Raw genomic sequence first — 27,876 nt, forward strand, 5'->3', positions numbered from 1 at the left:
TAGGCAAAAGTGTGGTCTCCTCAACAAACGGCAGGCAGATAGTGCGGCATGCCGAAGCCAAAGAATGAAGCTGGACCCCTTCTTCCTGCCATCGACAAAAGGTAACTCGAAATGGGTCAAAGACATTTATGCAAGAGGTAAAACTAAAACTCTTAGAAGAAAACATGGGGGCAAATCTTCATGACCTTGGGTTTGGCAATGCACTCTTAGATATGACACCAAAAGTACAAGCAGCAAAAAAACACAATTAAACAGATGGCACTTCCTTGAAATTAAAACTTTTGTGCATCAAAGGACAGTATCAAGAGAGCGAAAAGAAAATCTACAGAACGGGGGAGAATATTTACAAATCATTTATCACATAAGGGTCTAGTATCCAGAGTGTATAGGAACTCTTACAACCCAACAAGAAAAAGACAAACCACCTGATTAAAAAATGGACCAAAGACTTCAGTAGACATTTCTCCAAAAAGATATACAAATGGACAGTGAGCACAGGAAAACATGCTCAACATCATTACCAATTAGGGAAATGCAAATCAAAACCTCAATAAAATACTACTTGGCATGACCATGAAATAAGAAGAAGAAACAGAAAATAAGAAGTATTGATGAGGATATGGGGAAACTGGAACCCTTGTTCATTTCTGGTGGGAATGTAAAATGTGTAGCTGCTGTGGAAACACATTGGTGGTTCCTCAAATAATTTAACATAGAACTTCCATATGACCTGGAAATTTCCTTCCTGCATAAGTATCCGGGACAACGGAATACTGGTGTTCCCACAGACACCTGTCCACAGTGCTCAGAGCAGCTCTAGTCACACCAGCCACGAGGTGGTAACAACCCAAACGTCCCTTATCGGGTGCGTGGGATAAACCCAATGTGGGGAACCCACACAGCGGAGTATCACTCTACCAAAAAAAGGGATGAGGTGCTGGCCCAGGCCACACAACAGATGAACCCCGAAAACATGCTGAGCGAAAGAAGCCAGACACAAAGGGCACGGATCGTTGGTTCCGTTTCCATGAAATGTCCCGGATGAGCAAATGCTTAGAGACAAAGGAGATGAGTCTGTGCCTGCGGCTGGTGTCAGAGTGCGGGAACTGGGTGACAGCTGAGGAGTGTGGGGTTTCTTCCTGGGTGATGAAAATGTTCTGCAGTTAGATAGTGGTGATGGCACACAATTTGTGAATATCCCGAAAAGTGCCAAATTGCACACTTGAGAGGAGTAGATTTTATGGTTTGTGGAATTACATCTCAGTAAGAAAAAAAATAAAAAATAAAAATAAAAAAAATAAAAGTGGCTGGCTTTTCACAAAAGTGTTTCATTTAATGTACCTTTGAGGTACTAGGAAGATTGAAATGATGACTAAAATAAAGAATTTAGCTTTGAATGAGTTTGATGTAATTCAGTAGGAGAAAAGAAACCACACATTATTATAACCATTGTACATAAATTAAATAATTCTTTATTTACCAACGATTAAACTTTCTGGTCAATTTCATCTTCAAATTAACAGTTAGGAATCCTTGGTTAACTGTCCTTAATGTTTGTTTAGCCACTTGATTTATTTTAAAATCTTCTTCATATACAAAGGTAAGAAAAAATACAAGTTCAACTGGATCTCTGGCCTACAAATCTAAATTCATTTATTTTTTATTCCTTTAAAATCTAAAAAGATTACAGAAGAATTAAAAAGAAAAGCCAATGGAATATCTCTTAAGAACAGATCAATAAATAAGAAGGAGAAAATGATCCTCATCAAAGAAATAAGGCCATTTCATCAGAATAATGAAAACAAACAGCTTCCAAACGCAATTTCAAGGATTGTCCTCAAGCCTGGAAGCCAATTCACATTCATGAAATAATTTATGATAAACTTTTTTGTGCAGGTACTCTTTATTAAATATATACAATATATACAAATTTATTGGGCCTCAATTTGTAAATGAGGGGTTTGCACTAGATAATTTCTAAATCTTCTTTCAGCCTTAAAATGTGATAATTCTATGAAACATCGAGAGACATAGCCAAGAAAAAGTTCTCAGAAATGACTAACAATTAATAATTGGCATTTGTACATTTTACAGATCTCATATACAACCATCCCAAGATAATCTAACAACTGAAAAGTCAACATCAATAAATTAATAACAATTCTTTTCTAGAAAATAAAATCCTGTTTGCAAGGTGTCCATTACTATCATAATGCTACCCCAAACACTCAGAAAACATTCACTGGCACATCCCCAGATTGGGTAGAGAGGTATAGAAGAAAAATTTGGAAACAACACAAACAAAAAAATGAGACCTGGACTGAGCTTCATAAAACAGCTGCAAAGAATGAAATTAAGTTGTTAAGCCTATCCAATGAAAAAGAAAAATCATTGCTTGAAAATCCTTTTAAATTGCATATCAGAGTCAGCAGCATCCTGCCCTTTTGTTGTGATTTTTTTTCTTTTCTCCATTGTTTTGCTGCTCCTTTAATTATGAAATCTTCCAAAAACTCTCAGAAAAACAAACACAAAAACTGTTCAGAAATACAGAGCTATGGACACAAAAACTCTCCAGAAGGTAGTATTTCACCAGATAATGTAGATCTGTGTTGGGAAAAGCATCTAAATGCCTTATGTTGAATATATGTTTCTGATGTTTCTATTCTGTGATTCTGGTCAGATTTGAGACAGGTAATCTGTCAGATCTTACAGTGCCCCACATTTTAGTTTCAGGTACATGGTGCTTGTCACATACAGAATAATCTGTAGCACATTTTCATTATATTTTCAAAGTCAATTGTCCAAGTTGTACTAATGTTTACTTATCTCAAAAGTATCAAATATACTGATTATCCTTTATCAATATGGAGGAAATATATATTGTGAATATGCTGCCATACTATAAATTAACTTCCTTCAGTAAAGAACGCAAAGTTCTCTGCTAGTTTATGGCTCCTGAGCATGCACTATTTTACTAAAGTAATATTGTAGATAAATGCAAAAGAGCTTTCCTAGAGGGATAGTGCCTAGCATAGCAGTGAGAACACAGAAGGCTCTGAATAGATGTGTTGAATGAATACATAACTGAAAGAACTATTATCAAAAAGAATTCATACGAGCTAAACTTTGGTTGAGAGCACAGATTTTCAAGTCAACGGTTCAGTACTGTTTGGCCAACATATGAAAGGGAACATATTTTCCCTGGGCTATGCCTTTGCTTTTTGATGTAGCAGAGGTTTCAGTCTCTTGGCCAGTGTTTGTTCTTGTTTGTCTTTTTTTGTTGTTTGTTTTTTACTCCATATTTTGTTTAAGTGGGGAAGTCCTTTGCTTGCAGGTAGTAAGAGACTCTCCAAAGGTCACTGTGTATGGTACCTGATAAACAGTTCTCATTAAGGGCAGTGCCACTGGGTAATTCAGGTGGTTGTTTGATATTTGTAGTGTATATTTAAAAAAGTCATAGTCTGTTTTCAAGTTTCAATGCACAGATATGCACCACTTATCTCAAATAGCCCTATTCCCCTTGACCAAACTTTCCATGATGGGTCAGCATTTCATCTAATTCAAATGAGGAACTGATTCAAGAAGGAAGGTGATTTGTTTTCTCTTCACTGAGGAATAAACCACTTCTCCCAATTAGTGGCTTGCATATTTTAAAAATGGAAAAAATACATTGACTTTTTATTTTAGTAAAGAATAATGATTTATCTCTGCAAACATTTAAAAAGACATCCTTTTCATCATATTTTACGAAACTACTATAGTAATAAAACTACATAAGACTTTCTGATTTCTCCATAGTGTCCTTAGATAAATAAACAACCCAATAAACCATGTTAAAGACCCCAAATGTGACTGGAAAGAGAATACGGGCATATTTGTCTATTTTACTTGTGCCAGATCCAGATGGTTGTGGAGCAGAAGGAGGAGCAGTGGTTGACAACTTTCCTGAAGTCCCTACGATATTAACCGTGGTCTTAATTCGCTCTAGTCTTGATCCAAACACATGGTGGATAGTAGCAGATCCAACTGAGGCTTGTTGGGACACATACATAGCTTGACAAGGAGTGGAAGGAGGAGCAGACGGAAGTGCTCTTGCAGCAGATATGGCTTCAGCTGCATTTGCACTGCTGAATGGGTTTGGACTGGAAGCTAAGTAAGACTTAGGTGTGGTTCCAGAAGATTCCTGAACAACTGTGGAAGATTTGCTTGAATGGTTTCCCACCTCAGTTCTCTTGTCAACTGCAGATTCAGAGTGAACCAAGGCATTTGTTCTTTTTCTCATGTTCAAATTGGCATCCAGGTTCTGAAAAGTTATATCAAAAATTATACTGGTTACATAATTTTATGTAGATTTATTCAGTTTTGTGAAACCAAAATACTTAAAATTAGTCATTTCCATAAAATAAACCTTTATTAATAGCCTATAGTCACTCAACTTAACAGAAAAGATTAAAATGCAATACCTAACTAAAAGAGAATGTGCCTATATTTGAAATTGTAAATAAAAAATCTATTTCAAAATGTTATCCATTGATATATATATAATTAGAATTTAAATTTATGAAAAGATTAAGTTTTTAAAACAATAACTCAGGTCATACTTGATTTTATTTTAGGAATTCATAGCTGTACAAGTTCTTTGCTCAATTTTATTGCAAATAATACTCTGCAATATGTTGTATAGATTTAAATGAGTTTTGTATGTATTTGTTTTTTAAGCAGGAAGAAATATACATACTCTTGTGCACAGAATAACAACAATAATCATCCACGTGCATGACACTTCTTTTAAGAAAACCCAAAAAGCTTTAATTTCCAAATCTCTCTAATTTATCACAAATCACACACATTATTCTAAAATCTAAAAATTCTGACACATTTCAGTTTTATCACAATAGTGACAATAGAAAGGCAAATTGATTTTAAATAAAATGTTGTATTAGACATATAAATAGTATAAGCAAATAGTTGCATAAATAGCTAAGTTCAAACCACTAACAGAGTACTTAAATTAAAATGGAATTCACTATTTTCCATGCAATTTTTAGTTGTACATAAAAACTATATTTCAATAAAGCTGCATGTTAAACTATAGAAATTAATTCCATTATATTTTGTTAGTCATAACTATATGGCTAACTACAGATTGTCCATGTCAATGATGGATAGCAATTGCTCAGATGATCCCCAAAATTGTCATGTTTGACTCTAAAAGATACTATGATGTTTTGCAACAGTTCATCCTCCCTAATTTTGTTTATTCTAAGTAATATTGAGGTTGTATTGTAGTTATTTTCTGTATCCTCTCCCCCTACCATTTTATTATATAAATGATGGGTGATGAGAGAGAGAAAGAGAGAAGTAGCTCATAAATGAGTGATTGGAAGGAGCCAGCCAGCCTAGAGGGACAATTCACACATAATACACAAAATAGATAAAGTAGATACAATTAATTGAGAGCTGACTTTACAAAGAAAGTTTCATTCTACAAATATGAATCTTTTTCAGTACTACAGTACATTTACACACTCATCAAGCATGTCAAAAGTGTCCAATCCATATATCATAAAGTTTTGAATTGTGACTTCAAGGTTGCTGAGTAGAGAATGAAAAGAAGTCACACAAAACTCAGACCCAAAGCAGGCTTTAAGAGGTTTAGGAGGCATTCTTCATGTCAGCCAGGAGTATTTTTCTAAGCACATTGCAACACAACTAATGAGAATTCGTGCTCTAAAAATGGCACCTAATTTTGGTGTAGATAGCTGAAAACAAAATTGACAACAAAGCTGTAGACACCGTTACTTGCCCTGCACATTTCCTCTACAAAGCACTTTATAAACCTCATGAAATTAATCTTCAGATTTTGAATCCCATTTTACAGAATATAATAATCACTTATCAATTATCATTAATTCTAAAATGTTATACACATGGTAAGAAGCATAAGAGAAAGATAAGATATATCCCAAACCTTTAAAGACCGTATACTACCATTAGCCAGATAAAATGCACACTTACACACATAATACAACCAAAAATATAACAAAAAGTAAGATATGATCAAGAGCCAAACTGTGATGAAATGCTAAATACCATAAGAAAAGAAGGAATGAGAAAAATAAAGGACCAATGGAACAAAAAGGAGAGAAATATATTTTCAAATATAACCTGGTATTTACATACGGCCCTCTTCAAATGAAAGTTAGGTTGCCCATGACCTTTAGAGATCCATGTTTCCTAAGACTAAATTCTAAGAACTGGAGAGTTTCACTTCTAGCCAAAGTAGCATAATGAACTGAATTTAACCCTCCTGCCTGAAATGACAAAAAGAAAGGGAGAATAAAAAGTATGAAATAACTATTTCCAGTTAAACAATTATTTTCAGGACACTGGATATTAGACAATGTAACATCATAATCCCTGAGAGAAAAAACAAAATAAAACAAAACAACAGAAACCAAACTTGAGAGAGTTTCCATGCTGTGGTCCAGGGAGAACAGAGGAAGAAACTGGCCAATTCCCTGAATTGATGTGACGGAGCTGAGAGTCTGTGGAGAACAAGGTGGCCAGAGTTCACAAGTCAGAGTTCCAGAGAGGAGAAGGATGGACAAAGAGGGAACTCCTAAAATCTGAAGAGTCCCCATCAAGTATTTTATTGAGTGGTGATCAGTGCACTCATGTGGAGTAACTACCAAAGGTCAGGGAAAGAACCACCCCAAAAGATTAGAGAGAACACTAATCCTTTTTTTCTTTTTTCTTTGGGTGTGATATTCATACAAAGCCAGGAATAGTGCCTATAGTATGGAATAATTAGTTTTAACACTGTACTGGTCCTATCTAATGAAATTTAAAAGCAAGACCTCGAATGATGAAACTGATTCCACTTAACTGTACCCCAAAACAAAGCTTGGAAATAACTATCAGATCTTTCTGGAACTTCCCAAAATCCCAGCTGTGAATCATGTTCTATACGGTAGATTGAATACAAAAAAATGGCACCAATTCACTATCCTGCTCCATATTTATGCCTTTTGTAAGGTGACTTTCCAACTCCTTCCATCAAGAGGTGGAGTCTATTTCCTCAGCACTGGAATCTGTGTGGTCTTTCTTTGACTTTCTTTGGCCAACAGCATGTGGTGGAAGAAGTGATGGTATGTCATTTCTGAGTCTGGCCTCAAGAGTCCTTGCTCTCGCTTGCTTCTGCTCTCTCTCTTGAAATCCTGCCACCTCCACAAGAACGAGCCCGTGCTAAGCTGCTAGAGGATGAAAGATCACTTGGACCAGAGTCAGTCATCCCAGCAATGCCATCCTACATCAGCCAACAGTCAGCTGGACACTACGGATGTGAGTCAGTCCCAGCCAAACCTACTCAAGATCAGCAGAACCGCCCAGTTGACTCATAGACTTGAGCACAAAAAATAAATGGTATTGTATGCTACTGAGGTTTTGTGGTCATTTGTTATGTAGCATTATCATGGCAATAGATAAATTACATATAGCTTAATCACATAAAGGGCCCTGAAAGGAATTTTTGGCAAACCTATTTGAAGGCAAGATCCTCAGACATTCTAGGGTAACTAGAAATCATAGGGGACCTCTAGGGAGTACTGTTGTCTAACTCCACACACTAGTATAAACTATCACAATTTTTTGCACTTTATAATTCCATTCTTTTAGAATCATGTTTTAAAACTGGGAGAGATTTTAGGGATCAGCTTATTCCAGATATTCATTTTACAGTAGAGGAAATAAGAGCAGAAAGGTTGTGGTTGGCTGCAAAGTCGTTTGGCAAAGTAGTTGCTGCTCTGCCTCATTGTACAGCCTGTCACAAAGTGGAGGAGGCTTTAAAGAACTTAAAAAAAATTGCACTTATCTATTTGAATCAGCCAAGTATTTATAACAGTCAAGTATACTGTTAAGAAAAATTATTCAGGACTTGGAAATCATTAAGGAGTACAGTGTGTCCTTTGAATGTCATAATGGAGCATTGTTTAACAAACTCACCCGAGGATTATTTAATTCCCTAGAATTTACCTGAGTTTGATTTTGCTAGTTAATATTTGATTCAAGCCCAAACACTGTGCAGTTACAAGTTAACTTGTAAATTTTCTGTCCAGTAGAAAAGATAATAACCAAAGGTTATGGTTTTATTATCCTGTAGGATGGTAACCCGTTCTGTATCTAACCTACCAATCTTCTTTATTATTTTTTTATTGTAGAATATAACATATATCTAGAAGTAATAACTTTCCAACTGCAATTTAACAAGCAGTTAGAGAGCAAACTTCAAAGAATAGTATGGGTAACAGTTCCACAATTTCATCCATTTCCTTAGTGTGAAATATAACATATATACAAAAAGATATCTTTCAAAGTATTATTTAACAAGTAGTTATATAGAAAATTTCCAAAGTTGTTGTGAGTTAAAATACCATAGTTTCAGTTATTTTCTTATTGTGAAATATAACATATATACAAAAAGGTGATAGCTTTCAAATTACAATTTAACAAGTAGCTCTAGAACAAATTTCAAAGATGCTATGGGTTAGAGTTCCACCATCTCAATTCCTTCCTTGTAGCTATTCTAATACCTTAGCAACCAAGAAAAAGAAAATATAGAGATTCAGTATTCATAATCCTTTGTTAAATTCCATCTTGTCTGTTGCTACCCCTTCCTCTAGTTTAATCACTTACCCAATCTTCAGGGATGTCTAGGCAGTGACCTGTTCATGTTGAAAAGGGTTGTCGACTCTATGAGGAAAGGGGACACATTTGGTTGATATTCTTGAAGAAGCTATTGACTCTGGGTTTTGGGACTTAGCTGGCATAGGAGTTCCCTGAAGGATTTATGTTTCTGAAGAATAAACTTAGTGAGTGAAACGTTTATAGAGTCTCAGATAGGGCAACTCTCTGTGCTAGTGTCACATTTTAGAAATACGCAAGCATATCTCAGATGTATGCAAGCACCTATCTATATTTGTGGTTCTGATCTGTGGGAAACATGCCTTTAAACAAGCCCTTTCAATCCTATTCACCTTCAATACAGCTCTGATACTTATAATCCCATTAACAAACAATCATCACCCCATCCATTCCCATACCTTTGAATTCACCCTCATTTACATACCTGAACATATTAGATTATCATTGCCCCTCACTAGCTTCTCTGTCTATCACTAGGTCCCAAATATTCTACATTATAAGACATCTTATTTTAGTATTCCTTTTATTCAAAATGCCTAAAAATAACCACTCATCAAAAATATTTTGAGCCAGATTTATCATTTTAGTGGTTCCCTGATTAATGTGTTGAACAAATCCTTGACATATATCCATTCCATATTTGCATGAGTCATATTTTCAACATTTTGAAAACTATATTTTGACAACACCTACTTTTGGAAAAGTTACGTATATCAAAGAAATATATGCAGATTTAAAGAATATGCCTAGAAACAAGGGAGAGCCCAAGCCAAAGAGATAGGATCAGTCTAATGTGTTTGAAAAAAGGAATCCATGGAGCAAGAGATCTCATAAGAAAGGAGAGAGCAGAATGCACAGTGCCACTAGGATTACCAACTGAAAATAAAGATCAAATCCTTTTATTCCCAGCTTAAAAGCATTGCAGAATATAAAGGCTGTCTTATTAATCATTGCAGGCTAATGCACACAGTAGGAACCCAATTCTTATTTGAATAATTGCACTGAAATGAATACAGGACACAAGCAAGATACTTTTTTAAATTAAGGAATTAAGGAGAAAGTTTCAAAAACTTCCTACCTGTCTTCTGGATTACTTTTTTTTTTTTTTGTTTATATGGCACATTTCTAGATTACTGTGGTAGAGCCTGAGTGCCCAGCCAGAGAATGCCTCAGAAACCTTAATCTATATATCATGACCTATGTAGAGTAAAGCAGAATTAGATTGAATAGACTGATTTAAGGCTTAAATATTTGCTTTCCATAAAGCAGCCAAATGATACTCAGTTATTTTGTACTGACCCAAGGTTTACTCCTTAGAGAAGTAGTTGTCATTTTCTATAGTGACACACTGCAAAAGACTGAGAAATCTGCTGGCCTATGCGGTACAGGACTAATGAGGAATAAATATGCACATGGCCTTCAAGTTTTGGAGCAACTAAAGTGTCAGGCAGTGACGTTAGTTTCACACAGAGTGTAGACTCAGTGACTCTATCACTATTCAGCAGACACACAGTGGTTTCAAACAGAAAATGCACTTAAGCATCATTTGAATTTTAAAAAATGATTTACTTTGAAATCATTTTGTCATTAATCAAAATAGCCCAAAGCAAGGAAACTTGTGGGATAGAGATGCAAGGTGGCAGATTCAAACATCACCAACAAATTAAAGCAGCAACAGGCAACCAGGAGCAGATCCAAGCAATTCGTCAATCACGACTGTTATCTGACATAATTTCTGCAGAAGTACTGTCAACTCCAAAAAACGCCCATCTCAACGTATTACTCTAGCAGCAAAGAGATAAAGTGACTAAGACTAGATTTGCAGAATGCAAGTAGCTGCATTCATATTACTTGCTTGAAAAGCTAAAGAAGTTTAATAAAATGTAATTTAACCCTTTAAATTAAAAACAAGGCTAATAATGAACAGGTTCATCTTTGAAAATATCAATGAGTCACATTCTCAAAAAGTTTTTTCCAAATCTAATAATGTAAAAGCATTTATTCAAGGCCATTACTGCAGGCCTTCCGGAGTTAGCTACATATCTTATTTAATAAGGAAATAAGTATAGGAAGGGCAGCTGAAATCAAACCTCAAGGTAAAAATTTACTGAGGACTATTGGTAGTGTTTTTGGAAAGTACTATAAAGTAGGAATGAAAAACATCACCTCCAAATAATCATGCTAAATATTTCATAAATAGTTACAAAAGATTTTTCTCAGACTTTGAGCTCCAAAATGTAGAAATGTAAATGCTGCATTTCCTATTTATTGTATGTCATTTTCCTCCAAAGTTAGCACTTAATTCAAGGTTTGTATTTCCATAAGCTATACACATACATACTTTTCAATATAGGGCATTGAGATAAGAAATTTGTCTTTAATTTGGAATTATGAGAAAACAGTAAGCTTTCAAAGAATTCATTCATTGTGATTTTACATGTATATTAAGAATAGAGTTTAAAACATTGTCTTTAAGAGATGCAATTTTGTGGCCAGACAGTTTTGTTCTGTAGTGATACATAGTATATCTTTTTATCTGCAAATGTTTTGTATATGAAATAAATGGTTCTACTAGAGGAAACTACATTGTCAAAGACTTCATTAGTCAGAGCAGAAGTTTCCAACGTGATCAAGAGAACTCATCTGGGATGCTACCTGGAATTGGGCTGGAAGCTATGTTCATCAGTGCTGCCAAAATCACCCTGAAGAGGGAAGAGGGCAAAGGACACTCCATTGCTTTCTCCATATGCAAACACTAAGCCTGGATTAATCTTTTCTCTTTCAAGAATGAGAAGCACTATTGGAGATTTACTAAGTGTTTATAAAAATAACTTGGCAGCTAGTTAAAAACTCAGTCTTAGGCCATATTTGCAGGAAGTCTTATGTTATTACCAGTGAGCCAGGGTTTCAGAAGTTAAAAAAAAAGCCTGACTAAATGGTTAGGGCCGTGGGCTCCAAAATAAGACCTGAATTCAAATTTTGAATTTGCCATTTATAGCTGTGAGATATTCAGCAAGGGATTTAACCTCTTGAAATCTCAACGCTCCTCTTGCTAAATTAGGGTTAATAATGGTACCTTACTCCTAATGATTAGATAAGCTAATGCATATAAACAGCGCATTGCCCAGGGTATAATAGGTATCAAATGAAAATTACATAGAAATATCCAAGCATGTGAGAAGATTCTGCCTCCAAAAGAAAAGAGTATATCACTCAGAAATGACTTCTTACAGGTAACACAATTTTAGACATTTACTATATATCTACAAAAATATGGCCACAATCTAAGAATCAGAAAGGTGTGGGGGAACACTGAAGCAAAGGATAGTTTTGAGTGAAGTCGGCCATGAAAAGATGTTGCCAGCTGAAATGAGAAATAAATGTGAGGAAATACAAAATGCAATAGCAAAAGTAAAATACATATTGAATTACAGTAAAGGAGAGGATGAACCCTAGAGTGAATCCTAAAACTTATGTGACAGACAAAAAATAAAAAACTGTTCTAGGGGAAAAAAAGCAATAGTAATGCGACAACAAGGATGAACTTTTATTGAGTGGTTCTTCTACACCTGACACCCTAAAAGCTGGCATACTTTTATCTGAACTAGCTACCACAATTATATAACATGCTCCATTTAAGAAAAATTATAGCCACAAGTATTTCAGTGTCTAAAAAGATGTGGATTACATATGTACTATTATATCAAACCATGGTCTCTCTCTGTGACTTTTCCAACTATCAGAGAATTCCAGAAACTGGTCATCAGGCAAACAGCAAGACTGAAGGAACTGCTGTAATATCAACCTGTTGAATGATATTCACACTTCATCGTGCTAGGAAAAGACATACCCAGAACAGTGGCTCGCTTTTACAACTTTGGCAACCCAGTTTGGCTGGCCCACTTTCTAAATATAATGGAATTATTAAAAAGAATTGCATCTGTGAATATATTTGTCTGGTACTATAGTGCCACTCTTTTTCTTTTACCTCTTATTTCAGTTACAGTAGTCAAAAAGACTTTCTTCTGCATACAAGTTGTAGGAACTAGGGCAGTAAAGGGCACAAGACTGGGGATGACAGAGGGCAACAAATGTCATAAAAGGTCAAAAATTCAAACACTGTGAGTGTTTAATATTCTAACTGCAGTAAAATTAAATTCAAGACACACAGATTTCAACTACTTTTAAATAAAGATTTTAAACAATTTTAAATAAAGAACATTACACTAACCTGCCCAGAGGGAAAAAATAGATGAAAGCTAAACAATCTGCAGCTTTCTCTTCTTTCGGTTATCTTCTGTTTCTAGTCTGTTCTGGCCTCCCTTTATCACTAAAAGGGCATACTTTTCTGGTAATCCCAAATCCTAAGTAGAGCCACAATCAAAGACATACAGAGAAACTGACACGCTTTTGACATGCATTAAGCATCAATTCCTTATTTATATTTTTAGCTGCACTTGATGAAAGAAAATACCACCATACCCTGGAGGCATCTACCACCTCTTCCTAAATTGTCAAAGTTGCATGGATATAGGGCCCTTCAGGAGACCTCTGGGACACTTTTTCAGCTCCTTTTCACCCAGATGAGAGGAATTCAGTTCCCTGGTGCCTTTGTTTAGTTTCTAGTTAGGACTTAGTTACAGCTCATTCATCAACTACCCTATCTTTTTTCCCTAATTTTATTTCATTTCTACATCCCTTCAGACTATGACTCTTATGTGGTGACTAAATGTGTATATGTGTGTGTGTGTCTATATATATGTCTGTGTATGTTCATGTGTTGTGGGTTTCAGAGCATGTATATGTTTAAATATTGGGAAAATATAATGAACATAATGTAACTTTCCTTTTTCTCATTATACATTAAGAATATTTGAAATCCTTCCAAAGTAGTTAATAGATACAGATAAAATATTTCTAAATAAATCTTGCTAGGCTTTTCTAGTCCTGACTGGAGTTCCCAAACAAATTCACTTTTAAAGCATCACATTATCTTATGAAAAGGATTTACACCAGTTTAAAAATTATTTTAGACTCAGAAAACATTTGGACAACACTTTATTCTTAAATAGACTGGATATGACTTGATCATATCAAATAATAAAATTGTGATATGATAAATAGCCTTTCAGAAAGATTCAGGTCTATGCCAACCCTATAAAAGGCTAGCATACCAAGTAGACTGACTCAAAAATTTATTTGTATCAAAAAAGCCAACAGAGGAACTGTCTGAAAAGCAGTCATTCATTAAGACTAGATCTTCAATATACTTCCACTGGGGGAAAAAAGTCTATAGCTCTAGCATCATCAGCCATATCTATCTGTAATATCATAGCAATGTAAGGTAAGAAAGATTTCAATGGGCAAAGAACCTTATCTAAAACAGGCTGAATTTCTTTGGAATATCAGACAATGTATACCTACTGAATATAAACATTTACAACAGCTTTAATAGTTTTGATTTAAGGAAAATATGTTCAAGTCCCAAGTTTCCTCTTCTATTAGAAGTGGATAATAGATCTACAATTAAGCTCATAAGCAATAAAGAATTTTTAAAAGACATTGATCCATCATTTCACTCATTAATTCAACAAATATCAAATTTGCATTGAGTGTCTACTGTTTCAAGCTATTTTGCTAGACATTGAGGTTACAGAGATGAAAAAAATATAATCCTTAAGTTTTGCCCAAGAATTATAAAAAGTTATATAATAATCAGTGAATTCTATACAGGAAAATGAAGAGGAATTAGGAAGTATATTACCTAGTCTGAGGGCTGGGAAAGCCTCTGAGAAAGTGACATATGAGCTAAGACTTTAGGGGTGACTAAGACTTAAGCATGTGAAAGTGGGGGTGTGATGCAAAGTGAAGAATGTATCTGGTGGCAGTGGAAACAGTTTTCAAAAATTTCTTCTAGTGGTATAAGGATAAAGAAGGCCAAGTCAGTTGAGATACGTTGAGGACCATGCTGATTTGTATCTGTTATGCAACCCAGAAGAGCCATGTTCTTTTAATCCAATCCTGTGGGTGCAGACTTATTGTGGATGGGACCTTTTGATTAGGTTATGTCCATGCAGATGTGACCCACCCAATTGTGGGTAAGACATTTTGATTAGATTATTTCCACAGAGCTGTGATCCCACCCCTTCAGGGTAGGCCTTAATTAGTTTATTGGAGTCCTCTATGAGAGGATAAAAGGCACAGACATTTTGAGGAGAGCTGAGAGCCAACATAGACCAAGATGTTTGGAGATGCTAAGCTAAGAGATGAAGCCCAGACTTTGCCCCAGAGAAGGTAAGAGAGGACTCTGAGATGCTTAGACAGAAACAAGCAGAAGGACCCAGAGAAGCTAAGACAAGCCTAGAGACATTCTGGATAAAGTCATTTTGAAACCAGAGCCTGGGAGAGAAGGACAAGCAGATGTCACCACCTGCCTTCCCATGTGACAGAGGAATCACAGATGTCATTGGAATTTCTTCAGTGAAGGTATCTTCTTATTGATGCCTTAGTTTAGACATTTTTATGGCATTGAATTATAAATGTGTAACCTAATAAAACCCCTTTATAAAATCCAATCCATTTCTGGCATTTTGCACTCTGGCAGATTTAGCAAATAGGAAGAAGGATGTTCTAAAATCTTGCCTTTCTCTTCTTACTGATTTTTTTAAAATGGACAAATACAATGAAACCAATGAAATTGAGAACAGGAAAACAATACAGAGAGTCAACAAAACCAGAAAATCAATAAGATTGATGGACTCTTAGCTAGGCTAATAGAGAGAGAGAGAGAGGATGCAAATAAATAAAATAAAAACTGGGAAAAGAGACATAACTACTGACCCTGCAGAAACCCAGAAGCTAATGAGAAGATACTACAAGCAACTATATGCTAATAAACTAGACAATGTAGATGAAATGAACAACTTCCTAGAAAAGCATAAACAACCAACATTAACTCAAGAAATAGACAAACTCAACAAAACAATCACAAGTAAAGAGATTGAGTCAGTCATCAGAAAGCTCCCAAAAGAGAAAAGCTCAGGACAAGATGGCTTCACATGTGAATTCTAGCAACCATGCAAGAATTAGTACCAATCCTGCTCAAATTCTTCAGAAAAACTGAGGAGGAGGGAAAGCTACCTAACTCATTCTATAAAGCCAACTTCATCCTAATACCAAAGTCAGACAAAGATCCTACAAAAAAAGAATATTATAAACCAAACTCTTTAATGAACACAGATGCAAAAATCCTCAACAAAATACTTGCAAATCGAATCCAGAAGCATATTGAAAGAATTATACACCACAACCCGGTGGGATTTATTTCTGGTATGCAAAGCTGGTTCAACACAAGAAAATCAATTAATGTAATACACCACATCAATAAATCAAAGCAGAAGAACCACATAATCACTCGATTGATGCAGAAAAGACATTTAACAAAATTCAACATCCTTTCTTGATGAAAACACTTCCAAGGATAGGAATAGAAGGGACCTTTCTCAATATGATAAAGGCAATATATGAAAACCAACAGCTAACATCATACTCAATGGGAAAAGACTGAAAGCTTTCCTTCTAAGATCAGGAACAAGAAAGGGATGCCCACTATCACCATTGTTATTCAACATTTTGCTGGAAGTTCTAGCTAGAGCAATTAAGTGAGAAAAAGAAATAAAAGGCACCCAAATTGGAGAGGAAGAAGCAAACCTTTCACTGTTTGCAGATGACATGATTCTATAAGTAGAAAATCCAGAAAAATCTACAACAAAGCTACTAGAACTAATCAATGAATAAAGCAAAGTGGAAGGCTACAAGATCAATATGCAAAAATGTTTAGTGTTTCTATACACAAGTAATGTGCAACAAGAGGAGGAAATCAATCAAAAAATCCAATTACAATAGCAACTAAAAGAATCAAGTACTTAGGAATAAACTTAACCAAGGCCACAAAAGACCTATACAGAGGAAACCACAAGAAACTGCTTAAAGAAATCAAACAGGACTTAAAAAATGGAAGAAAATACCATTTTCATGGATTGGAAGAGAAAATATAGTTAAGATGTCAATCCTACCCAAACTGATTTATAGATTCAATGTAATACTAATTAAAATCCCAACAACTTACTTTGCAGAAATAGAAAAACCAGTAAGCAAATTTATTTGGAAGAGTAAGGTGTCCCAAATAGCCAAAAATATCTGGAGAAAGAGGAACAAAGTGGGAAGCCTCACACTACCTGACTGAAACATATTTCAAAGCTACAGTTCTCAAAACAGGAAGGTACTAGCATAAGGATAGATATACTGACCAATGAAATTGAATTGAGGGTTCAGAAATAGACCTTTGCATCTACTGACAATTCATCTTTGATAAGGTAGTCAAGCCAAAGCAACTGGGACAGAGCAGCCTCTTCAATAAATAGTGTTTGGAGAACTGGATATCCACTTCCAAAAGAATGAAAGAGGACTCCTATCTCACACCTTATACAAAAAGTAACTCAAAATGGATCAAAGACCTAAACATTAGCACTAAGACCATAAGACTCTTAGAAGAAAATGTAGGGAAATATCTTAAAGACCTTGTGTTAGGAGGTGGTTTCATAGACCTTGCACCCAAAGCACAAGCAACTAAAGAAATAAATGGGATCTCCTCAAAATTAAACACTTTTGTACATCAAAGGACTTTGTCAGAAAATTAAAATGCCAGTCTACACAACAGGAGACAACATTTGGAAGCCACATATCAGACAAGTGTTTAATATCCCGAATATATAAAGGGATCCTACAACTTGACAAGAGAAAGACAATCCAATTAAAAAGTGGGCAAAAGACATGGATAGACACTTCTCTGAAGAGGAAATACAAATGGATCAAAAACATATGAAAAGATGCTTGACTTCACTGGCTATCAGGGAAATGCAAATCAAAACCACAATGAGATATCATCTCACACTTACAATAACGGCCATTATATAAAAAACAGAAAATTACAAGTGCTGGAGAGGATGTGGAGAAAGAGGCACACTTACTCACTGTTGGTGGGAATGTAGAATGGTGCAGCCACTCTGGAAGGCAGTGTGGTGGTTCCTCAGGAGGCTAAGTATATATTTCGCATATGACCCAGCTATTCTATTACTAGGTAAACACCCAGAGGAACTGAAAGCTAAGACACGAATGGACATTTGTAAACCGGTGTTTATAGCGGCATTATTCATGATTGCCAAGAGATGGAAACAGCCCAAATGTTCATCAATAGACAAGTAGATAAACTGTGGTATATACACATGATGGAATATTTCGCAGCTATAAGACAGACAAAGTCACAGAACATATAATAACATGGATGGACCTTGAGGAAGTTATGTTGAGCGAAGTTAGCCAGAAAGAAAAGGACAAATACTGTATGGTCTCACTAATATGAACTAATATTAGTGAGCACACTTTAAGAGTTAAAAGCTGATAACACAGGTTATCAGGAGATTGAAAGAGACTAGAGATCAGGCATATGATGCTGCAGGACTGCAGAATGTTCAACAGTATTGATTGTATAGATCCAGAAATGGATAGCATAATACTGTGTGTTGGTAGCACAATACTGTAAGTAACCTGAACAAAGATGTCTGTGAGTAAAGCTGAAAGAGGAGGGCTAGGGGCATGTATGACACCAGAGGTAAAGATAGACAATAAAGACTGGGACTGTATAACTTAGCAAAAATTAGAATGGTCAATGATTGTGACTAAATGTACAAATACAAAAATGTTTTTACATGTGGGAGAACAAATGAATGCCAACCATGCAAAGTGTTCAAAAAAGGATTGTATTGGGGAAAAATATAATCAAAGCAAACAGTAACATTGTAACATGCTTCCATTAAATGTAACAAAGGCAATATACCAAAGATAAATGTGTATGAGAGAGGGATATAAGGAAGGGATATGGGATTCTTGGTAGTGGTGGTGTTGTCTGACATAACTATTATAATGTACTGTACAATATTTTATTGTTTTTTATCTTTTTTATTATTCTTTAAAAAGATTTTTTGTAGTAATCAATATGTTCAAGTGCTGATTGTGGTGATAAATGCACAACTATAGGATGATACCATGAACAATTGATTCTATACTGTGGATAATTGTATGGTATGTGAATATATCTCTATAAAATTGTACAAAAAAATATAAATAGGGATAAAAATTCTGGAGAAAACATGGAGAGAGGAATGTACCTATTGACTGTTGGTGCAGAAGTAGAATGGTATAGCTTATCTTGAGTGTGATGGTTCCACAAGAAACTAAGTTATGTGGGGCCAATAAGGTCCCCAGTGTGAGGCATATACTTGGAAGATCTGAGAGCAGGGACATGAATGGACATTTGCAACCTGGTGTTTATGGGGGCAGTATTCATGATTTGCAAAGGGTGGAGGTGGCCTAAGGGTACATCTTCGGATGAACAGAATGGTGAACTGTGGTGTATGCATACAATGGAATATTGAGCAACTGAAGGAAGGAATGAAGCTATTAGACATGTAACCAGGTAAACGAATCCCGTAGACAGCATTTTTAGTGAAGTACGCCAGAAACAAAAAGACAAACATTATAATGCCTCACCAATATGGACTAACTACAATGTATAAAATAAGAATTGAATCTTAGAGCACAGCTTATCGGGGGAATGCTTATTGTAATGATCCCTAGATTGTAAGCTCTTACAATAGCCACATCTATTTCTGAATTGTAATGGCTATCTCCAAATTCTGAGATACTGATTCCTTTGTGTATAACCTGGTTGGTCTCTGAAACTTTGTGTATCCATGTGATACCTGAAACTCAGAGCTAGAGCTCAGCAGATATGAATGTCAGTATTAGTGCATACAGCAACTCTCAAAAAAGCTGAAAAAGATTCCAGACTTCAATTAGAGATATGAATGAAGCAGACCCAGTTAGGACTAACACAAATCAGGCCAAAGAGTAAAGGACAATACTGACAGTGTTTTTCAACTTCCATGTAAGACCATGGGAAGAGATGTTTATTTGGTGCAGGATCTATATTTTATATAGCACACTAAATAATTTAACTTGTATGGTCAGTTTATTCAAACACCATAGTCACATGGAACTTTGAATAGGAAGTAGAAATCTCGTGGGTTTGCACAGGTTAGTGTGAAATAGCGATACATCCCAAAGTAATTTGGGCCAAGAATAAAAAATACATATCCAGGGCCCCCCTGAGGAGCTTGGGGAAAATGCGGAAATGTTGGACTTCCCCACCTGGGTTGTGGCTGATATTCTCACAAACATTGATGACTGACAGCTTGGTATGCTGAGCCCTCTATCTTGGGGCTTGCCCTTACGAAGCTTGTTACTGCAAAGGAGAGGCTAAGCCTACTTATAATTGTGTCTAAGAGTCTCCCCCAGAGAACCTCTTTGTTGCTCAGATGTGGTACTCTCTGTCTAGCTAAGCCAACTTGGCAGGTGAACTTACTGCCCTCCCCCCAACTCCCAGTGGTATAAATCTCCCTGGCAACGCAGGACATGACTCCCGGAGATGAGCCTGGACCTGGCATCATGGGATTGAGAACATCTTCTTGACCAAAAGGGGAAAGTTAAATGAAACAAAATAAAGTTTCACCGGCTGAGAGATTTCAAATGGAGTCAAGAGGTCACTTGGGTGGGCATTCTTATGCACTATATAGATATCCCTTTTTAGGTTTTAGTGTTTTGGAATAGCTAGAAGTAAATACCTGAAACTATCAAACTGCAACCCAGTAGCCTTGACTCTTGAAGACAATTGTATAACTATGTATCTTACATGGGGTGACAGTGTGAATGTGAAAACCCTGTGGATCACACTCCCTTTATCCAGTGTATGGATGAATGAGTAGAAAAACGGGGACAAAAATTAAGTGGAAAATAGGGTGGAATGGGGGGGGATGATTCGGGTGTTCTCTTTTACTTTTATTTTTATTCTTTATTTTATCTGGTGTAAGGAAAATGTTCAAAACTAGATTGGAATGATGAATACACAACTATATGATGGTATTGTGAACAGTTGATTGTACACCATGGTTGATTGTATGGTATGCGAATATATCTCAAAAAAACTGAATTGTTAAAAAATGAATTGGTATCACCATTCAAAAAAATTTGCATCTTCTAGGTGATAAACATTTTCCTGCAATGTTCTTCTTTAAGAGAGAAGCTATTCCCCAACTCTCCCTTATGTCTGAATACAACACTTTAAAAAGCTACTCAAAATTTACTATTCAAAATAGATGGAAAAACTTAAGGAAAAGCTTTCCCTTCTGCAAAGGACAATGTAATTTCAGCTCTAATTTTAATTGAGAGAAGGTGCACTAGCTTTAGTTCCTAACTTCTGAATGATTCTTCAAACACCGAAGTTTCTACAAATAATCAAAGTTAATGAAATTCAGAAATGAATGTGTCAGTTTATGCATACGTGTGTGTACACGTGTACGTATCAGAGGAGGACTCATTAACCACCTATTGTGAAAGCTCTTATATTTTTAAATATAATAATTTTTTAAACCAATTCCCTTCCCTAGTCTTTAGGAATAAAAGGACAGTCAGTTGGTCATAAAACCTATGTTGAATTATCCTTTTAACACAATTCATTACAAATCTACTCCATCTAGTGTAAAACAGCACATTAATTCAGCAGAACAAATTCACATTCCACCATGACACCAGTTGGTAGTGCTTGCATTGTCAAACAGATAACACCAACAACAACACCCCAACCCATAGCTGAAACTATTTGGGTGTTCTCTAAGAATTAATCTGACTGGTCCTGAGGAGTAGGCTCCATGCTATCAGCTATAGTTTCCAAAGGGGCATTATCAAAACCATTCAACATTTAACAAGGCTTTCATGCTGAAACAGTTGTTCATCCAAAGAGAAAATTTTAAAACTTTCTCTAAGCCTAGGTAATTTTACTTGAGCTAGAAAATATGGTATTAGACTGTTTTGCACGTTGTACCAATTTATGACAAGAAAGCCAATTTTGCACTTCAGTAAAGGCAGATTGCAAATTTAGCATGAATTGAACCGGTAGCTGAATTGCAATTTATGGTAAATTGCTCATCAGCACATTAATGTATAGCACCAAGATAACCATCTCAGCCAGGCAGGCATGAAACTAGAATATGCAATATATCTGGTAAGCAACAAGGGAAATGTGCCTTATGTAAACATGTATGAGAATAAATCATAAACCACAAGCTACCAATATATATCTTCATTATCATTCTTATATGGCAGCATAATGTGGTTAGAAACCCAGACCCAAGTCACCCTCCACTTTCATTTGGGGTCATGGAAGAGAGTTGTCAGTGGTGTAGCTCCCCACAATCCTTTGCAGTGGTTAAAAAAAAAAAAATCAGAGCCTTAGGTTCTAGAATCAGGAAGATTCAAGTTTAAGATATAAGTTCAAGATATAAAAGTGGGAAACAAAACCTCAAAATTCCTACCCTTATGGAACTTAACATTGTTGGCTATGTCCAAAGTCTAGTATATGTCCAAAACATATTCATGTCCAATGAACCCAATATATTTGTACAAACAAGTACATCCCTCCTAATACAGTCTAGATCTTAAATACCAGCTGGCTGACTTTGGGGAAGCTATTTAGCCTCTCTGTGTTTCAAATTTCTTCTAGGTAAAGTGAGGAAAATAATATAACTACTTCATAGGGTTGTTGGTAAGTATATCCATAAAACACTTAAACACTGCCAAGCATATAAGTGGTCAATAGTTGTTACATATTTTAATTATATTGTTATTTAATATTATAAGATAGAAATTCAGAAAGTCCCTGTGAAGTAAAATGCTACTATAGAAGTTTCCAATATTTAAATACAGATATTCACTGTATTTTTTCAACAGAATTATGCTAAATGACTACTGTAACTATCACCTCAGAAAATGTTAGAAATACATATAAATTCTACTTTTTCTAGGTGGAGATACTCAGCTTCATTCCTTGAAGCAATGCTAAGAACTAGCTAAAAACCAACTGCCCAGATCTGCCAGTTGTAGGAAGAGATAAGTAAAGGATTCCCATTTAAAAAATTTCCTCCTGAACTGCTGGATGCTTCAAGAGAGGCTTAAAATCAATAATACGATAGGTATTATTCTACTTAATTATATTCGAATTTTAAAATATTCACGCCTTCTCAACATACAACATGCTAAAATTTCTCTCAGATTATAAAGAAGCAAACAAAAACTCCAACCCCCCAAATTCCTCAAAACTTTGGCTACTTCCAGAAACTACTCTATCATAGCCAATTTTGGGAAAAATTGTGTACTTATTGTTCCTACATCCTTACCTGCCATATACTTTTCAATCCATTGTTATTTTATTTTCCCTCCCATCTTTCCCTTGAAATTCTTTGTGGATTATTCCAATAGGTGTACTTTCATATGTTATCTTACATACTCTTTCAGCATCATCTAATACTGCTAATCACTTCTTCCTTCTATAAAGTTTTCCCACAATTCCACACCTGAACAAGGTTACCTTTGCTTTTCTCGGTCTCCACTGTGAGGCGCTCTTCTTCTACCTAATCCTATAATGCTATATTTCCATAGAGTTCAGCAATTAGTCATTATCAGTTTCCTGGATCTTCCCTCTTACCCTAGGTGAATGAGTCTGTCCAGGGGCTCTGATTATCACCTCTACATCAATAAAATAAAATCAATATCTACTTCCAAATCTTTCTCCATCCAATAAACTAAATATCCAGCAGGCCATCTTCCCTCAGATGTCCTGGAGGCATCCCAAGTTCTTCATTTATTCATCCATCTACCCAACGAGTCACTCATTCATTTACACAACAAATATTTATTGAGTGTCTACTTATGTACGAAGAACTGTTCTTGTCTCTGGGGATATAAAAGTGGGAAAAAAAACTCAAAATTCCTACCCTTATGGAATTCAACATTGTTGGCTATGTCCAAAGTTTAGCATATGTCCAGAACATATTCATGTCCAATGAACCCAATATATTTGTACAAACAAGTACATCCCTCCTGATATAGTCTAGATCTTAAAGAATAGCATACTATTTATATAGCTTTCCAAGTCAAAAACATTCAACTATGCCCCATTCCCTTTGTATAATAAATCATTTTTTTCCATTCATCTGTCTCAATATCTTTCCAATCTGTCCATTCTTCTGCACAGCCATTTTAAACGTATTTAGCACTTCTTACCTGACTACTGCACAGGCTATTAATATTCTCAGAACTAACATCCTTACCCACATTTCCTTTTTCCACTTTCCACTAAAATAATATTTATACAATGTAAATCCCATCATGTCACTTCCTGTTTAAACTGTTTCAGTGGTGCCCTATTGTTTTCAGGAAAAAAAGTAAACTTATACGGCATAGCATTCTATATGATCTGAGCCCTGCCTACCAGTCCACCCTCACCTCCTTTTATCACTCAGACCATCCTCCCAACACCCCAGGTACCCTAGTGTGGCTGGTGCTATCAGGATTGCACCCATATTTACTTGGCTCACCCAGGAGGTATTCCAGACAGGCTGATGGCTTACTGCCTTTCTCTGCCAGAAGGGTTCTCTCTCTATGAAGGCTTGGAAGAGATGGAAGAGAGAGTTTGACCAGAAGTGCAAGAGAGTTAATACCTGTGGCAGATTGAATTGTGTACACCAGAAAAAACAACAACAACAACAAAACAAGTCCTTAATCTTAAAACACATTCCTGTGGGTATGAACCCATTGTAAATAGGACCTTTTGAAGATGTTATTTTTAGTGAAGGTGTGACCCAACTGGATTAGGATGGGTCTTAATCCTATTACTGGGGATCTCCTACAGGGGGAGGAGCAGGAAGCCAGAAGTCAATGGAATCTGGAAGAGAAAAGAGAGGACATCACCATGTGATGGGAAAGCCAAGGAACTCAAGGATTTCCAGCCAGCATGAATGTTACCAATCCCAGGAAGAAGCAAGCCTTCTGGTCTCTGAAACTGTGAGCCAATAAATTTCTGTTGTTAAATCAACCTGTTGTACAGTATTTGTCATAGGAGTATTCAATATCCCTTGAGTAACCCTCAACCAATAAGAGTGAGGAGCTGGTAAATTAATACCCCAGCTTCTTTGGCAACCAGTGGGACAGTTATGAGGTATGTCCCACACATACCCTTGGAGGTTGTCCCGCATGATGAACCCTCAGGAATAACCTGATCAGTAATCCACACTTCAGCGGCTTTCCTTCTTTTCCATCTCACTTCACCACTCCCTTCCAGTCCCACCTCAAAAATAAATAGTTTGCACACAAATCCTTGTCACAGAGTCTGACTTGGGGGGGATACCCAAATTAAAATCCCTGGATTCTTAGCCAGGATATCTCACTTTAGTTCTACATGTACGAGCTGAATTCTGTATTCTCTTGCTTCTAAGTCTTTGCACATTCTCTTCTCAGGCCCACTTTCCTCCATCCTTCTTTGCATCCCTTATATGTTTTCCGAGATAGTATTTAACCATTGCTTCCTCAGAGAAATTTAACCTGACACCCTGATAACCTTTATCAGAATCCCCTCTGCCATAGAAACTGAATCTGGATTTTTATGTCTTCACAATCTTTTATGCTTTTCTCTAGCTTAGCATTTAGCACCCACTGTGTAAGAGCTGCTCTCAACTACAAGTTTCTTTAGGGAGACAACTGCATCTTATTGTTTTCCTTTCCCCACCAACTAGTACAGTTCCCAGCACTAAGAAGTACTCAGTAAAAACAAGTGGAGTGAATACATAATAAATGATGAATAAACTGTATTGAAATAGATCAACAACAAAATCATTCCCTCCAGTATATTCAAAACAGCAAAAGTGAGTTTCTCACAATGTGTCTCAGGAGGTAAGTAGTTGGCAAAGCTATATAGCCAAAAGCAGCACATTTAAATCCACTTGAAAACCAGATGACAGTCATTTATTCTTTCCAGATTATACTTCCTGGGCCACTACAGTAGTTAATGGACTGTTTAATGAGTCAGTCCTGGAACATTAACTGATAACCGGAATGAAATGCTTTTCCTCTCCTGTTTCATACATCGTCCTATTTAAAAGCATGATTGAATGATTGCTTCTGGGCAGGAGAGGGTCACCTTTTGGATCAAGCTCTACCTTCTTCTCTGCCTGTGGTGCTACTCAGCAAATGCATGAGACCCATGGGCACCAATCTGCCTCTCCAGAAGCAAAGTGATGAGAAGTGTGAGCCTCTCATCCCCACACTGCTTGGAACACACAGCCAGTAGCTGAAATAGCTTGTTTAACAAGGGCTGGATTTTTCCTCTCAATCACAGTTCTAAAGCTATCAGTTATTGAAAAGCTGATTTTCAAAGCACACACTAGAACAGCTTTTCTATACAGCTGCAATGCTATTTAAATCTTCCATGAATATCTCTACAAACACAAGAAAATTCTAAGCTGAAATACTGCACTTAGGGAGGACATAGTAAAATAAGGCCCTATGGGGGAAAAATCCAGGGATGAAATTTGGTTGCTAACTTTAGTACTGAAATTATAAAATCAAGCACACATGGTGTCTCCTACTCCTCTGAGCTAAAAGAAATCTTTTTTTTTTTATTTATTTCTTCTAAAATCCTGAAATCATTTTTTTGGAAGCTCAGCCTAGAAGGCCCTTTTGTGAGACTGTATGGTGGACATTAACAATCAGCCTCGCACTCAGCTGAAATGCCTCACCTTCTACTGCAGTGAGGATGGAAGTGGATGAAGAATCTGAAGCAGTAGAAGCAATGTTTTGGAGACACTAAGCAGATCAAGAGAAGGCAACATCATCCTTGGGAGTAATTGACTGCTGACCCCAAGTTTCTGCTCCAGGGTAAACCTCAAATCCTTATCGCCCGCACTATTTTGAAAATCTCCCAGTAGCCTGTAAGTGATCCCGGCCACACTGATGTGATGCTTTAATCTCATATAACCAGCGGCAACATCCTCCAGCAGTGATCAGCCAGTCATACTACAACCCTTAAGGCTGACTGTGTAACATTTTATAATGTTAATGCTTTCAATCTTATCACAGTGGAATCTTTTAGACTCTAACCAGCTGTATTGTGGCTTGAGTTTTCACCACTTAAGACATTCAATTTTTGTCGAATGACCTACCAAATGAAAGTATATTGAGAATGAATCACTACTGTATAATATTTTGGAGCCATTCTCATTGAGGCTGCTGATGAAAATAAGCTGACCATATCCAAGAGCGGTCTATGAAATCACTGATCAAAGAAAAGGGATGATGAGCATTGTTTTGTGCCCCATCAAGTATTGTGCAGTCCTATGGTTCATTTCTGCAAACTCTTAGGTCCCAATATAATAGGTTCTTCTGGGTGGTGCTAAATGCATACTTGCTAAATTATTGATTTACTTCAAATAAAGAAATTCCACAATATCCCACGGAAATGACATGGTGATATAAGACAAAGGGTCTACCCAGCTTCAATACCTAGCACAATGCTTGGCACATATTAGACACTCGACAAATATTTGTTAAATAAATGGATAAATGAATGCACATAAGGGGAGACCCTGAAGTTTATGAAACACTTATAAAGCACTTGTGCATTGAAAGTTAAAGACAAATGGCCTGAGTCATCATTTGACCACAAAAGCATGAATAAAAAGCTCAGCAGGGCCAAAAAATAAGAATTTAAAAATTTGGATCTAATCCATATCCTAAAGCATTGAGGAATTAATAAATGAAAACAATGCCATTTTGAGTTCTAGATTTGTGTGGACGCCTGATGGTCCCTCCGTTTTAAAATACTTACCCAGCATACTAAAATCAGAACTCTGTTTCTCATGTTGTTCTTTCCTTTGTTTCCGTAGGAAACAGTGACTTCCAGGCATCCAAGATGACACAACACAGATTGCCAAATTGCATGCCCCCTGCAGTTGCCAAGGAGATAATGTATGTCATTCCTACAAATAGCATGTTGCTCATGCCTTCATTTCCTTTATCTAGCTTTTTAAGATATTCTTCGCCTGAACTGAATGCAGATTATGTTCACCATGAACTGATGGAAACATTCCTTTTTTAAAAATTTGTTTATCCCATTTCCCCAAGGCACTTGATCACATTGCACACACCGTCTGCACACGTTTTATGCCG

General features: G+C 36.2%; 1 protein-coding gene across 3 annotated transcripts in view; it reads right to left on the reverse strand.

Annotated features, from left to right (window-relative positions):
- Positions 1-1,456: 1,456 nt before the first annotated feature.
- Positions 1,457-27,876, reverse strand: part of GABRA4 (gamma-aminobutyric acid type A receptor subunit alpha4) — a 73,142-nt gene continuing 46,722 nt past the window's right edge. Inside the window, exons 9-10 of one of the 3 annotated variants that reach the window (XM_037829728.1) lie at positions 27,536-27,653; positions 4,115-4,303 (exon numbers count right to left, since the gene is read on the reverse strand). In XM_037829728.1, coding sequence (XP_037685656.1) covers positions 4,248-4,303; positions 27,536-27,653 — 174 coding nt within the window. In that variant the 3' untranslated portion in view covers positions 4,115-4,247. Of the gene's footprint in view, positions 4,304-24,251; positions 24,323-27,535; positions 27,654-27,876 lie in introns of all 3 variants that reach the window. The other 2 variants (XR_005215850.1, XM_037829727.1) reach the window with 2 other exon arrangements.

This window comes from Choloepus didactylus, chromosome 3 (assembly GCF_015220235.1).
Source record: "Choloepus didactylus isolate mChoDid1 chromosome 3, mChoDid1.pri, whole genome shotgun sequence".
NCBI classification, from domain to species: Eukaryota; Metazoa; Chordata; class Mammalia; order Pilosa; family Megalonychidae; genus Choloepus; species Choloepus didactylus.